General features: G+C 34.1%; 1 protein-coding gene across 1 annotated transcript in view; it reads right to left on the bottom strand.

Annotated features, from left to right (window-relative positions):
• Nucleotides 1-4090: 4090 nt before the first annotated feature.
• LOC145684791 (trypsin-like) overlaps nt 4091-16831 on the bottom strand; it is a 197349-nt gene continuing 184608 nt past the window's right edge. Inside the window, exon 7 of the mRNA XM_081757162.1 lies at nt 4091-4377. Within this exon, the coding sequence (XP_081613288.1) occupies nt 4205-4377 (173 nt within the window). The 3' untranslated portion in view covers nt 4091-4204. The remainder of the gene's footprint in view (nt 4378-16831) is intronic.

The following is a 16831-nucleotide window of genomic DNA, read 5'->3' as shown; positions in this document are numbered from 1 at the left end:
CTCGTCTGGTCCCCATGCTGCACACAGACAGACAGACGACAAACAAACAAACAAATACACAAACAAACTTTTTATCTTATTTGTATTAGATTTTCCTATGAGATTATTATGATCCTGGATTCCCTTAGAACCAAGGGACAAAGTAAGTAACTAGTTATAATTTTGTTTAAAATTGAAATATGTATTTTATGTAAAAAATCCATGTAAAATTATGTAGATCAACAATAATTGTAGTTATGATGGTCCCATGGGTTAAAAATAACTATTTTTTATTTCCTAATAATCTATTATATAGTTTCTTCGTCTTTGAAACGTGTTGTACGCTTAATTGTGATATCAGCTAATCTCCGTTGGTAATTTAAGATGAGTATCCTTATATTCTATCCAGATTTATTTATTAGGTACACTAAATGCACAAAATATTTGAGCGGCTCGGGGAACATAATGTAAGCGCTATTTCCGGTTGAGTTATTAGGTGGAATGGATCGAGATCGAACCACAGAAGAGTATGTAGGTAGTTCAATGTCCGATAGCTACAGATAGAGGGGAAGCTATTCTAGTATGTGCATTGCATGAGAAAGTTTAATTTCCTTTTCAAGTTTACTCGAAAGTTAGATAAGTTACACAGTATCGTGTTTCCCCGAGTCACTCGTATATATAAAGAAACGTCTAAGGCATTGATAATTTTGGGTGTGTGGAAAGCAATATTTAATGTAAGTAATAAGATATATTTGTTATATTTAGACTTCTACGTATTAACGTCAAGAAAATAATTTTTGGTTTTGATAACAAATAATAATATTAATGAATTTTTCTCATGAAAGACTACGAAACATAATGGTATAATACAAAAAGTGTCGCAAAACATGACAATATTTATTCTTCCAGAAAATTAACGTCATTTACATTGATATATATGTCTCATATTGTAGGTATATCAAAGGTGGTTAGGTAAAGCAAATAATGTAGTTAGTCTTTCTTTTATGTCTAATGAAATTCACGTTAGGAATTACAGTAGAATGTATTTATCATAATTTTTTTCTATAGACAATCTATATCACATTTCAGGAATACATATATTGAATTAAAAATATTGATGGCGGCTATACCTAAGTTTCAAGTTGTAAGTAGTAACTATAGTGTACCAAAAATCAGGTCCACATTCATCACAATAAACGAGAACTAAAACTTTGTGTAACTCAAATATTACTGCAAGACTTGTGTTTCAGAAAGCATCAAGTAGTTATGGAAATAATATAGACAAATATGAGAGTGGAATAGCCATAAGAAGACACAGAAAAGGATGAAAGAAATAATAGAAAAATGTTTGGTATTTTAGATTTTCTTTCACTGTAGAAAGTAGAATACTTTTTTTTTAAATAACTCCACCTTCTTTCACAAAAGTGGCACCCATACCCGTAGTTAAAGTAAAATTACAAAACAAAGTAATATTACAAGGGCTACTTTTCAATCTTCATTAAGGCACCAGAGGAAAGCCACATGAGGTAACGAGAATAAGGCAAACCGTTTATTCGACATCATCCATTCTCGATACCAATAGATAGACTTTGTTGGTCAATCTTTGAGAACTAGCGAGTATGGAAATACATGAGATGGAATCAAAGAACGTCAAGTGTGAAATAAAAGTCGATTTGGTTTCTCCAGGCAGCTTCATTGTGCCTGAAATTTCTAGATTAGACACTTCAGAAATGACAATTTACGACTTTCAAACCATATTATTCACGTGTTCGTCAAGATTGTCTGCAGCCACAGATTTCCGTTCTTTGCTACTCTCGTCGTAAAAGAAGGTAAGTCCTTTTTAAAACTCTCTGCAGGACTTGGGTACATAGAAATCACTTATATATTTCCCGCACTAGCCCTTACTCACGTGACGACAAATTACAGCTGTGTTATATTCTTCTGCCCGAAGGAATCGAATTACACTACATACATGACATTTGGCGGGTACTTCAATTGCGTTCGATATGTTTTTAAGCTTGCTACTCTACAAAGATTGGATAACAGAGTCTGAGAATTGGTGTGTGGAAATGGCGACATCCAATGAATAACTTTGTCTTATATCCATTTCGATATCTCATATGATCCTACTGTTATGGCTTAAGGGAGTTCGAAAAACAACCCTTGTATATACATCAGTCCCTGTAAAGGTCCTCTTATCATCCTATGGATTTAAATAAAAGATCCAAGGTTGATAGATTTTTTAAAACTAAAGAAAATTGATCTCAAGTTGTTTGGAGATTACTGTACTTCATTCTTGAGGAAGAAAACTTTTCGACTTTCCTTTTGGAAGTTCTATGAATAAATTCGTGCAAAAGACGTAATTATTAAACAAAATTGTGTTATTTTATTTATGACACACATGAAATGCTTCCAAAAATACTGAAACGATTAGTTAATCATGATATTAAAATGCCAATAATATTATGGCTAATCAAATTTATTTAATTCTATACACTACTAAATAATAATTGGATAAATGATTAATAATTAATAATATGCTTTTCAAATAATTAATAATAAAAACAAACAAATCACCTTGCACATTATAGTACCCATAGAATAATTATAGATTGTTCAAACCATTGTTCAGAATTATACAAGAAAAATTGTCAATAGTAGGATTTTATTGCATATAATATATCATTTTTATTTGCTATCATAATGTTATCTGGGAAATTGTTGTGGTAACATGCAAAATATAAATACAGTATATGCATGAACTAATTTATGCATTTCTGTTACGTAGTCGTTGTCCAAAACGATTCCATACTCGTAGAAACATATATTATTTCCCAACATTCTCCATGACTTAAAATCATACAATTTTCTTTACATGGACAAAGTTTACCTATATCATATTGTCTATTTTTTTTTTTACCTGACATGAACATTTATTAGCACAGTATTAGAACCCATCATAGAGAGAAGTGGCAGGAGTATTGTGTGACCGCGGGGTAAGAATACTTCTTAAAAGAAAAAAAATCAAAACAGTAGTGAGACCTGCCGTATTATATGGAGTGGAATGTTTGATGACGAAGGAGAGAAAGAAACAGAAGTTGTATGTTGCGAATGTGGAAATGCTGCGGTGAATGTGTAAGTGACGCGGAAGCAGAAAATTAAGAACGAAGGTGACCTGGAGAATAGTAAAGGTGAGACCAGTAGTAGAAAACTGCGAGAAAGTGGACTGAAAGTGTTTGGACATGTGAGAAGAACTACATTGGAATACGCAATACCGAGTGGATGTTATAGTACTGAATGGGAAACAAGCCCGAGGCTTAAGAACAACGTAGTGCAATGTGATGTCACAGCGTATATGACATAAGATAGAAGAAGGTGGACAAAAACGACCCCCCCAAAAAACACCCCAGATAACTGAAGAAAAAGACTTAGATGATGATGAAGGAGAAGTATTAAAATCCATTATAATATTACTATAGTAACATACAACATATCGCTATTACAGAGTTGAAATTTCATGCAACCATTTTATATCTAAATAATTCAGTAATCATATTAAAATTAAAATTTAACTCTTGATCTGTATATAGTCTAACATAATGGTATCCGAGCGAAGACAATATACATTATTTAGTAGACCTATAATATCCTAGACTATTACATTCATAATGTATTTTAGAATTTGTAGTATTTTATTATGTTATTATTATTGAATTAGTAAAAAAATAGTTGTAACACCTATATAATTTTACTTTAGGATATTAGGACATGATAAGAAAAATAGTCTTTCAATTATTTTACAATTATCTTATTTCAACATATAGTAACGTCCAGAGTGATGCTTGTTTATGTTTACATATTATCATTCTCTGGAATAATAGTCTTTGGCAAGACTTGTATTTTGTCAACTTCTTGTCCTTATTATATTGCTTATCGATAAATATGATATTTAATATTAAGTTTCTATATTTAAAATATTTTGACATTTTATATATGGCTGCATATTATATTTCAAACTGAAATCTATAAACATCATATTATCAATATACTTTTTTATTAAGACACTACTAGATGTTATAAGTATTACTAAACCTCTACAATACTCTACACATTGATGTATATTTTATGCGTATTTATTACGCTCCTCTGTATATGAAGGGCATTAAATGAATATTTGCCTTACTGTACATGCTGTATGTTGTTATTTATTCTATCATCGATGCTTTCACGAAATAGTTACATTATTTTGTATATTCGTTGTTACGTTAACATTTATTGCCTGATGACAATACACAGCATCTTTTGTATTCTTCAAGATCCAATTTTTGTACAATGAAATGTTAATATAAACATGAGGATAATCTGGATCAGCACAGCCTATTCCCCATTCCATGATACCTGCAACGAAAATTATTATAATCTTGAAGTTAAGTCATCACACTTAATGTGCTTACTCTAAAATATGTAGTTACCTCTTCCTTAACAATAGGGGAAATATCGTAGTATATTTATATAAAATATTTTGTAATCAAACAGATATCAATTATACAACCAATGTCGCCATCCGAAAAAAAAAACATAGAACAAAATTCTGACAAGACAACGTGTAGAAATTGTGTGTGGTCCTCAATAAGTAGGGTTTCCATATTTTGTTCCCTTATATATATATACCACTGCATGGCACATCTTGAGTTAATTACAGAAATAAACAAAATATAGAATAGATAGAAATTGGCTTTTTAATAAGTAAAATCAATGAAGAAAAATTTTATACAATTACTGTTGTAATTAATTTTTTCACTACTGACACTGTTTTCGTGTTACTTACATCTTGAGCAACATATTTTAGAAATTAATTATCATGTAAATCTTTGATGCAAAATTAGTATAATGAAATAAAATGAGATATGAAGAAATCTTAATGAATATAAGCTCTCTACTTCCAAAAACTTTGGTTTTGTTTGGTGATTACAAATATGAAATTGTGAAAAGCACGTAGTGGTACGTAGGGAAGATATTGAGTTTTGTTTCTGAGAATTTGATCTATTTCTGTCATATATTTAGGACACATGTTACGATTTAAGATCTGATACGTACATTTATTCAGTTACTGCCGTAAAACCCAAATGTAAGGTCTAGGTTTAGAACAAACTAATATATAAATATATTGATGTTTTTCAATGACTTGTCTTCGTTCATTAAATGCCAGACTGAACCTTTATGGACAACACAAGCGCTTCTTATTAAGCTCAGAACATTTCCTCGTTTAGTATTGTGCTTTTATTTTACAAAATAATGTAACTCAAGAGCATATCTCGAAATATTAAAACATGTTGCACTATTAAGCACACATTGAGCACTTTCATGGATGTATAGTTAGCGTACGCAAGTTGAACAAAGGACCCGTGGATTTCTTTCCTCATGAGCAGCTGTTTTGGTCACACGTCTTGCTATAGGTTCACGTCTCACATAGCCACTGTATTAGAAAGACATTAAATTCAATACAGACATTTGCTACACTTCATGACCAATTTTAACATTGGTTTTCAATAACAATATTATAAAGATGACTATGAGAATTATTATTTTTGAGCAATTTTTGCATGTACGACAATAATTCAAAGACAGAAATGGAGTTCAACTTTTCGAAAGTGGTCACGGTTTATATAAATTAATGTTTCATACTTATAATATTTTTTTATAGATGGAAAACTATCATTATTCGATGATTATTAAAATTTTAATATTTTGATTCATATTATTTATTAATTGTTATATAATTGAAAATGAAAACATTTTAGAATATATCAATATTTAGGTAATAATTGGAAATAGAAGTCACAGGCAAGAAAGAGTTTTAAATTGAGAGGGATAACTGCCTTAATCATTCAAAAAAATCTCTTGGAATATCAAGAATGCAGTCATAACTTATGAAAATGGTGATATAAATGTTTCATTTTTAATTTTATTGAATCACTATGGAGTCAATATAAAAAAATATTGATAATCACATCAAGAATGCAATTTATAAAAGACGAAGCAATGTTTTATCATCGAAAAATTTAACACATTAATCTGAAAAAGATTACAAACACGATAGCCAGCTTTAGAACTTCATGCTTCTTTTCAATTGTTTCAATTACTTTCGCTAATAATATTTGTTAAATAATGCAATCCTATTTAAGGAGACCATTCATTAAGACAGTTTTAATTGAAAATATTGCATATTATATATCCTCCATATATATACGTGTATCTATATCTATCTATCTATCTATCTAGCTATATATATCTATCTATCTATCTATCTAGCTATATATATATATATATATATATATATATATATATATATATATATATATATATGATGAAGAATATATAATATACTAATCAATATGAAATGTACATTCTTCCCATGTGAAGAATGGGTTGATGCAAATTCCAATATTTGATACAGTATAGTATTTAACAACGAATTGTTTACCTCCAGGTCGATCCAAGTGCTAATTGTGTTTTCCGAAAATCTCCCTAATCCGCTTCAGAAGCAGGAGTCCGAAACTGTTTGGAAACATGTCAACTTATATGGTATTATAGCTTATGCCATATACCGTCTTAAAAGTTGTTTTTCTAACTCTACGGCATCATGTATACTTTATTTATGGTATAAATTGTGAACCCTCTAAAGAGCATGTTACCACTTATTTTAATAAGGAATTAATGCAGATTTCTACCTCTACTAGAACCTTGTGGGATACTTAATATTTTGAGTATATGGTTAACTTCTATTCCGCTCTCGCAATACATATTTTAATGGAAGTAGTATGATAAATATAGTTCAGTATAAGTACATACTATGTACCTAAATTAGTTTAAAATGATACAGGAGTTTTTTCTTGATGATCAGGTGAACAACATAGAAAATATAGAATCTACTGCTTTCCGCTCTTCGAAGCGAAATTTTCGAAACCGCTGGTGTATGTGACCATTTCTTTTAAGATGGAGTTTATATACGAACTATCATTTCCATAATATAACACCTTTTAGAGAAATTCTTCTTTGGCGTACTTTTAAGTTCCCATTTTCCCTTTGCTTATCTATTTTAACGAAATGTCATGACAAAACTTCTCGAGTCAGGTGCTAGCAATACTCAAATCTTCATTTGAAACGGTTAAGTAATTTGAGTCATGAAGAGACACGCGACGCCGTTATCATATTTTATGTTGGCAAAAGTTACATACATTGTCCCAATTCCCCATTAGTGTAAAATTTCCGAATATTCAGAGGAATCGTCCCCTTTTTTCTAATGTGTGTGTCAAGGTTACGAGTACGTTTGTCATTGTCAGGAGTATATGTTCTTATGTTCCATTAGGATAATTTCTAATGTTAGAAGTATGTGTATTACTGTTAGGAATGTTCGTACTAATGGTAAGAGTGTTCGTGAGTTGAATGCAAATGAAGATAAGGCGAAGGTCAGTTGTTGGTGTGGGTATATCCAACATACTACCTCATTGTGGCAGTTCTATTAAACCGTGAACTTGCGTAAGGACACAGTGAATTCGGGAACTCCACAAAGCGTTATCAGGAAGTGTGTGCTCAACGAATTCAAACTGGGGTAAAATAACGCTGCAGCGGGGTAGAATATATGCCAGGCGTTTGGTGAGGGTATTGTGACTGCGAGAACATTGCAGCGATGGTTTAATAAGTTTAAGGACGGTGACGAAACATTCGAAGACGAACAACGTGCTGGAAGACCAACACGTGTACATAATGAAGTATGTAGGCGAACAGCGGCCAGACAAGTGTGGAACTGTGGCTACAATTCAATGTCAGTGGAAAAGTTATTCCACAGGACTTCCACTAACTTGGAAAGCACTATAAGTTGGTCGATGGGTCCCACATGATTTGACTCCGCGCCAGAAGGCAACGCGAGCAGACACCTATGTTGCTTTGCTGTCTCGTCTGAGAAAGAAGCCATTCCCGGACAGAGTGTTGACATGTGATGAGAAGTGGGTCCTGTACGAAGCTACACGGCACAGCCATCATTGGTTAGGATGTATCGTTTCTTTGTTTTCTTCCTTTCTCCATAGATTTTTGCCTAAGTTGGATACACTCCTGGGTACTGAAGGTACTCCAGGCTATCCAATTATAAACTTTAATTATATTTGCGCAACGGAGATAAAAATAAAAGAAAAGTCTGTAATAATGAAGAAAAAATAATGAGGAAAGAAAATTTAAAAAATAAAAGAAAATTTCAATAAATCAGGATCTTTCTATCGTTGAAACAACCCAGGGAAACAGCGTAAATATATAATAGCGTTCACATTTATCAACTTCATACTAAATACCACTTAACTAACTTCATACTGTATTAATGATTCGTCTTATAACTAAAAAATAACTTGATTGTATAATGCAATGACCATTACCTTAATAGATGATAAAGCCAACGTTTATAAAGAACTACAACCACAGAGCTTCCCTTCCTGCACGGGGAGAAAAAGACTGAAGCACACACAGAAAATTAGAATAAAAATAAAAATAAGATCTAGGTTTAAATTTTTGTCTTAATTAGTTCTCAGTTCAGATTTTGTCTTCATCAGTCTTAACTTTCACAACAATTTCAATACGATAGAACAAATTTTAATGAACTTCCTAAATTTCCGAAGCAGCATTTTGTCAAGGCTAAGATTAGTTTTCGTAGGGTATGAATTCTGTTTAGTTAATCCAACTTCATAATACAAGTACGTTCCAAAAATTCCGAAGATTTTGAGTTACATAGGATAAAGCATAATTCCAATTATATTGACTTGACTTATAAACAATAACGAATTATTGAGTGGGCCAAATTAAACTTTGTACACAATTTAGTATTAAATTTTACAATTAATTTCAAGCTTGTTTTCATCACTCATATAAAAAGGAAATGAAAAAATTCTTGACCTGCTGAAAGACAATAATGATGAAAATAAAAATAAAAAATAAAACCATTAAAAACTTCTATATCATAATTACTAATATAGTTCACAAATTTAATTACAATGTTTACCCATTAGCTTTCTTAATGGCCGAGGACCCTCTGAAAGCGGCAGCGATGGAGATAGAGAATGGCCGGGCTCACAGAAACACAGTGAAGAAATCAAATATAACTCTCTTTCAATTGGGCAACCTCTCCGTCTCAGGCGCAACTCGTCTCTGAACTTGTACATTCTTCAGATACCTAACTATGTTTGAACATGGCCTCTAAAATTTCAACTTCTCTACTCTCACTTATTCTTCACACAAAGTTTCAACTACTAATTATATCTGCTAATTAGTATTTCTTTACGCTGCGGATGCGAGTGGACAAACTTCTTGTAATTCCATTATTGAAAGTATTTATGTTAATACCATGTCAGCAGGAGAGAGAGAGAGAGAGAGAGAGCAGTGAACAAAGTAAACATATATATATATATATATATATATATATATATTGAAATTACTAAAAGAATCCTTATAATACTAAACGACAGGGCCAACTTCGGAACTTTGTACAAAACAACCATTAACAATACAACGAACCTAAACATTGTAAACAACAAAAGAGAAGAAGGAAACAGTTAAATTTGAATTTGACATTTAGAGTGCTAACCTATAAGTAAACTCAACATTTTAAACTCCAACGAGAGTAAGTGAAGTAGACATGAAGGGAGAGGAAGAACGAATTCTATCTTCCTGGCGACTGAGGACCAATGCTTGACTGGAAATTCGCTACCTTAAGCCATCGTTGTTTTAGACTCCATTGTTTGCCAGAAACTTAACTATTCTTACATTAAACATTGTAAATATAATTTACAATAAACAGGCCTAATATCATTAACTTTTATTCCCTTTTTCTTAAATATGAAATTCCGAAACTGAAGTTTTAGAGGTTCATAGTGTGGATTTATAACATTTTGTACAAGTTAATTCGTCAATGGGTTCAAAACCAAGAATTTAACCAGCAACAATCAATTTCCCCTAAACACTTTCATTCGGCTGGAATCTTCCGAGTCACATGGCCTTTTTAGCTTCGAAGTCTGATCTTCAAAACATCTAATTTAGCCGTATCCTAAATTAAAACAAGAGACTATTGTTACCTGAGGGCCTTGGGTGCATATCTCAGTTCTGAGAGTCCACTACTTCCTCGGGACGGCAAAATCCATGATGGGCAAACCACGTGCATAGTTGCGGGGAAGACGAGCTTTATCACTTTGTTAGTTTTCACCTTTTAATTCACTTCATAGCAGTTCTTGGTCTCCTCACGCACCTGCCTTTATGTACCACACTAACTATTGTTCACGCACTTAGTTCTGGAATTTAATGGCATCGACTTAAATGAATTTACTCACAGCACCCACAAACTGAGTGTATTATCTGCGTCATGTTAACCTATAACTTATCCTAGTCTCTTTGTTCCCAGCGAAAACACTTCTTTTTCGCCCTCCCTCCTCTTTGTCGATTGGTACGACGATTACTACCAGACAAATTAAAAAATTTTTAACATTCTATATTACTTCACCTCCACTTCTTATATTCCTATTATAATATACTAAGAACATCTACAATTAAAAGTAAAAATAAATAAGTTATAATTGCTTATCTAGATAATTAATATTGTTTTTTCTCTAGAAAAAATATTTAATTTCATTATGTTCTCTCTCTTTTTTAAAAATATAACTTCTCTCACTAGGTGAAAGCACAACCGTGCACAACAAGGACTATAAACAAACTCTCAAAGTTGCTTTGGGTCGGACTTGAAGAAAGGCGCCATTTTGGGTCCTCGAATTCTCTACAATATTTTGCTATTTTTAATCATTATGCATGAGCGGAAGAGACCGTCTCAAGCATCCCACAACTGGTTTCAAAACAGCCGAAACCAACACAGGAGAAGAAGGTCCTCCTGTGTATTTGGTGGACTGCTAGCGTCATCGTGCATCGCGAACTGCTACCAGCTGATCAGAGCATCAATGGTGTCTATTGTGAGCAGTTGAGCCGTGTTCAAGAAAAACTCAAAACTCTGGAGTCAACATTTCTGAATCGTAAATGGGTCCTCCTGTTACAGGACAATATTAAACCCCAAGTGACTAGGATAACCCAGGACAACATTCTACGATTTGGATGAGAAACACTATTGCATGTTCCATATTTCCTGGACATTGCACCGTCTGATTATCACCTGTTCCATTCCTTGGACAATCACCGTAGAACACGCTAGTTTTAATCCCTAGTAGAGGTGCAAAATGCACTTGATACCTTCTTCGCTTCGCGGCACATCAAATTCTAACGCGATGGAATCCATGACCTTTTAGAACGTTGGCAGAAGGTCGTCGATGCTGACGGGGACTATTTGTAATCTTTCAGTACGTCTTAAGTGACATATCAATGTTCTAAGGTGGTGGGTTAAAAGCGATAGAACTTTCTTGGTTACCTTTATAGCAATAGCGCACATGCTCCTAGGGCTCCTAGCACGAGCTAGTTACATTACATACTGGCAAATAGTTGAATAGATTATTTTAATTAATACTTCAAGTCATATCCTTCGAGGTTCAAAATATTTAGTATTCTTGTCGACAGCTAAGCACAAGATCTCGTTCATCGTTATTTCAACAAATATCCGAAAAGGAAAAACTTTAAATTTATAACGTTGAAAGGAAAGAACATATATAATTTAGTAGTTATTCTTGTTCACCAACTTATGCACACAATAACTTTGATAAATTAATTCAGTCACCAATTAAAATCAATGATACATGTCCAACAGAAATACACAGGAAGCCAAATAACTTAATATTGATTTCCAAATACTAGAAGCCGAAGGTTTATTAAATATCCAAATGCAACTAAGTTTCATGACATCAACCAATCAAGAAAACTGAAAGTAGAATATTCCATTTCTCCATTTCCAAATACCTTAGATCGAAAATCCTATTAAACATGACTGTATCCTGTATAAGTTGTCACTAACACTTCATGGAATAACACATCCAAATGTAAAGAAAAAGTTTATACTTCGGTTAACTTTCAAAATTATTCTGAATTAAGATTGGTGAGAATTTTCCAAAGTTATAGAAGATTCCAAAAGAAAGAAGAGAAATAATCAATTTGGCAAATGTCAGCGTCCAATTATCAGGTAAGTCTAGTACTTCTAAACACATTGATTTAAAAAGTTCCCCCCCCCAAAAAAATTTCAATTTTCAAACGAGAGATGGATGAATTCCAGGACCAGATTGAGAACCACTCAGTTGTCCAATCAACACATACACATGATCATACAGTTCTTTTAAGTGATGATTTTTAAATTGGCCTTTTTAATGCCCATTAATGTACTGAATTCATATTGACTTCACTGACGTTACGGCTGTAATAACATTTCCACTTCTAGGGTATTCACAAAATTAATACTTTAAACACGAGCGCAATACATGAGACGAGACTAAACGCATTCATCGTCACCTCAAGATTCTAACTTGGAATGCTGATGGCATCAGAACTCAAACTGATGAATTTCAGCATTTTCTTGTTGCTAATAATATTGGCATTGCACTACTCCAAGAAACGTTCCTTAAACCAGCAGTCTCATGGGCTATCCGCAATTATCAAGTAATAGGTAATGATCAGCCCACCGCTAAAGGTGGTACAGCCATTGTAATTAAACGACATCTCCCATATGAAGAAATCCAGGTGCCGAATTTGGACTTCTTAGAGATTACAGCTATAAAACTTCTTACTCTTACCACACCTCTTTATATAGTATCGATTTATAAACAGCCTCCAAGACGTTAGTCATTGACGATTTACGTAAACTGCGACAATTGGGACAACGTATTCTAATTGCGGGTGATTTGAATGCAAAACACCCCGCATGGAACTCCATCGTACACAACTGTTCAGGACAAGATTTGGAAAGTAACCTCCATCATTTGGATCTATTCGCCACAGCACCCAAAGACCAAACGTATTTTCCAAACATTGGGGTCGCCCAGATATTCTAGACATGGCACTATTCGCTAATGTAACACTCGCGAAGGCACCTGTTTCTATCTCTGCTCTCAACTCGGATCATAATCCTGTCACCATGTGCATTCAACATAATCACCTCCTGCCTAAGGATCACATACCGCAGATTCATACTACGGATTGGGACACCTACCGTCGTTTGCTCCATGAAATGCTGGATACTCAGATACCGCTTCACAACTCTAAAGACGTTGATCAGGCAACTCTTCAACTCACAGCAGCCCTGCAAAGCGCATATCGCCAGGCTACTAAACCATATTCCACAATTGTACAGGACTCTTCAGATGAAAACCGCACCAATGCCCTAGTCCATCTAAAGAATTGGGCACGCAAAATTTGGCAGCATCTCAGAATCCCAGCCTTCAAGACTTTGTATAACTCTATTCAACGGAAACTCAAGAAATGCCTCTCAAGACTTCACTACCAACAAATGGATGCCAAGCTTCATTCACTTCAAACATCAAGCAGAGACTTCTGGAGACTAATCAAATCGATATTCTAAACCTGCTGATTGCTCAAAGCAACCACTTCATGATCCTCAAGGCCTAGTCTTTGATGATGAAGATAAAGCGATAGTCTTTGCGGAACAGCTAGCTACTCAGTTTCAGCCTAATGTTGATCCCAGTGACGAGAATACCATCAGACGAGTACATAGCTTCATGGCTCAAGCCTATCCAGCTACTCCCCTACCTGTCACTCTACTTTCTACACCTCGTGAAATTAGTAATGTCTCCAAGCACCTACCTTCAAGAAAGGCTGCTGGCCCTGACAGCATCAATACGGCTGCCCTCAAGAATGCACCCAGAAAACTTGCAGTGATTTTAAGTCGCATTTTTAATGCCATGCTACTCCACTCTTACTTTCCAAAATCGTGGAAACTTGCTATTGTATGCATGATTTCTAAACCGGGGAAAAATCTACTTTTTCCACAACATTACCGGCCGATCAGCTTACTCAGCCATTTAAGCAAACTTCTAGAACGTCTTCTCTGTCGTAGACTCCTGAAATTTATTCTAGATCACGATCTGTTGCCAGAATACCAGTTTGGTTTCAGACCGAAATTAGACACGATGGCACAAGTAACCAGAAAAGTTGAACTCTTAGTACAGCAAATAAACAACAAATCACAAGTAGTGGCAGCCTTCTTGGACGTGGACAATTCGTTTGACCATGTATGGCATGCCGGCTTGATTTACAAACTCCATCATATGGGGATTCCAACCTACTTTACGGCCTTGATTGCATCGTTTCTTGATGGCAGAAGATTTCAGGTCGGTCAAGCTTCCACCTTGTCTACACAATTTCCAATTCTTGCTGGCGTACCGCAGGGCTCCTGTTTATCGCCTCTGCTTTATAATCTTTATACTCAGATCTACCGACCACTAACAATACCACAGTTGGTACTTTGCGATTCAAAGCGAATAAAGCCGTATCATCAGCAAATCTCCGTTTTGCCACCCTCTGGCTTCACCGACACCTACGACATTTGGAAGAACGGGCCACACAATGGCGAATTAAAATTAATCCTCACAAAACTTTTGTGATACATTTCACAAAAGTACACCGACCACCTCAACTCTCATTATACTACGGACTTCATCAGCTTCAACAAATTACTAATGTTACTTACCTTGGAGTGAAACTGGATCGCAAACTGAGGCTTGGACCACATATCCAACATACCGCAACAAAGCTCTTCAACGCCTGCAAGCTATCACATGTCTACTTCGCTCACCAGCATTCAGTCTCACCGCAAAATTACATCTTTACATCCAAACGATTCTACCAGTGCTACTTTACGCTAACCCAGCTTGGAGACACGCCTTGCCAAACTACAACGAATTGAAAACTATGCCATCAGGATCATCACTGGGCGCAGTCGTGACACACGCAAAGCACAGTTACATGAAGATACTGGACTACATTATTTGATTCCGTTAATTGAGCTACATTCTAGAAGATTCTGGCACAAACTACAAGCCTCAAAATTTACAATTCTACGCAACATTCGATCCACACCAGGTCTACGCACGCCCCCAACACAAATAGGAGGCAGGGGTTCCAACCAAGAATCCGGTACTCCCAAATTGCAAACTTTCAGATACAAGTGAAGTGAAGAAGACGAGAGAGACATCCGCTGGGATTGCTTTCTTCTTTCTCAGCTCCGTTACAAACTTTTACAACGAGTACCCATTTAATTATAATAATATTTTCATATTTGCCATTCATCGGCTATTCTTTATAATTGACTTGTCGCTACATAACTTATTCAATCGACGAAGAAAGGAGCTATACTTCCTAATCATTATATAATTAACTACTATACATTATTTCATTACAATTACAACCCCGGGTAAAAAAATATATATATATTCTTTTAACGTTTCCTAGAGTTTCGAGCTTGAATTGAATCTTGAGAAGTATAACATCTTTTGTTTAACCCAAGAGGCCTTACAAAAGGAAAAGGGTGCCATCTTCGTAAAAGGGTGCCATTCCATCTTACAAGAGCTAAAACCGAAGCATACTTGAATTCACCACTAATGAGAATGGGTAAAACGTACAATAATTTATCGGCAACCAATACTGAGTTAGATTTTTCATCATCTTTTTCATCTTATATAAAAACAATTAAATCTATTGTAATATAAGCACCGTGTGAGTAAATATATTTGTTGTGAAAATATTTAAGTTGAATATTATATTTTCAAATTATCTTGTACGCTATGGAGTTACATTATCAGTGTTTTTTTAAACTGTTATTTATCTGTTCTATTTTCTCTTTTTTCCTTTTTATATTATACTCACTGATGTTTTATTAATATGTAAGCCTATTGTAATTGGGATTTATTTCCTGTAATAGGTACAAATAAAATAAAATATCATGAAGTGAACTTAAACATGTAAACAGACCGAAATAACAATACTATGCCATGACTAACCAGTTTCCAAATTTTCACAGGTAACAAACTTGATACGACACGCACTAAAAAATATTCCGACTTTGCATCTGTAACTACCTATCCTGAAATTTGTAATTTTATTATTACAACTAGTAAAACCAGCACGTCCTGCGCAAGACACTATTGTTTTCTGTATGATTGAATATGATTCAAAATTAAACATATTTTTAGCTAGCAAAGTAGTTTTAATAACACGTTAATATCTTTAATTAACAATTTCTCGATAATTGCTCGAATTTAAGATGTCCTCGAATCTAAGGCGCACCCCGATTTCGCTGGGTTAAATTAAACAAAAATAGTAATATGTTCCGTTTTTACTATTACTAAAGCGCTCTTTGATATTGGCCATTTTCGGTGATTTATGTATATATATATATACTCCTTATGTTGCAGGGCACAACATCAGAATTACCATTGTTCATCTCAGCGACCTCAAAAACAGAAGTGTCACTGTTCATCGCAGCGACCCCAAAACCTATAGATTCGACACTAATATCGTAATTTTTTACCAAATTCAAATGTCTCTCCCCTCCGTTAAGGCGGCAGACTACTAAATATTTTTGAAAAACTAATAATTTTTCTTTTGCCCATTTTTCATAAGTGGAAAGAGGTAATGAAATGTAACTTACTACAATAATAGATAATGTTATTCTACACCCGAAAATACGAATCGGAAGAATTTTCAGTGTTGCCATCCATAGAAATTACAGTGTGACCAGAATTTGAATTACTCAAAAATCTAGGTAAAGGTAGCGACTAGAAAAATGAACTCAACGGTAATTGATGACTTATCATGCTGTCTACCTTTCTTGTTTACTACTTTTTAAAGAACATTTCTATTTATTTTATAAAACTTA

The sequence above is a fragment of the Thermobia domestica genome, chromosome 5 (assembly GCF_964235325.1).
Source record: "Thermobia domestica chromosome 5, izTheDome1.hap1.1, whole genome shotgun sequence".
In the NCBI taxonomy this organism is placed as follows: Eukaryota; Metazoa; Arthropoda; class Insecta; order Zygentoma; family Lepismatidae; genus Thermobia; species Thermobia domestica.
Note: the sequence above shows the minus strand (reverse complement) of the source record. Positions and strands in the feature narration are given on the sequence as shown.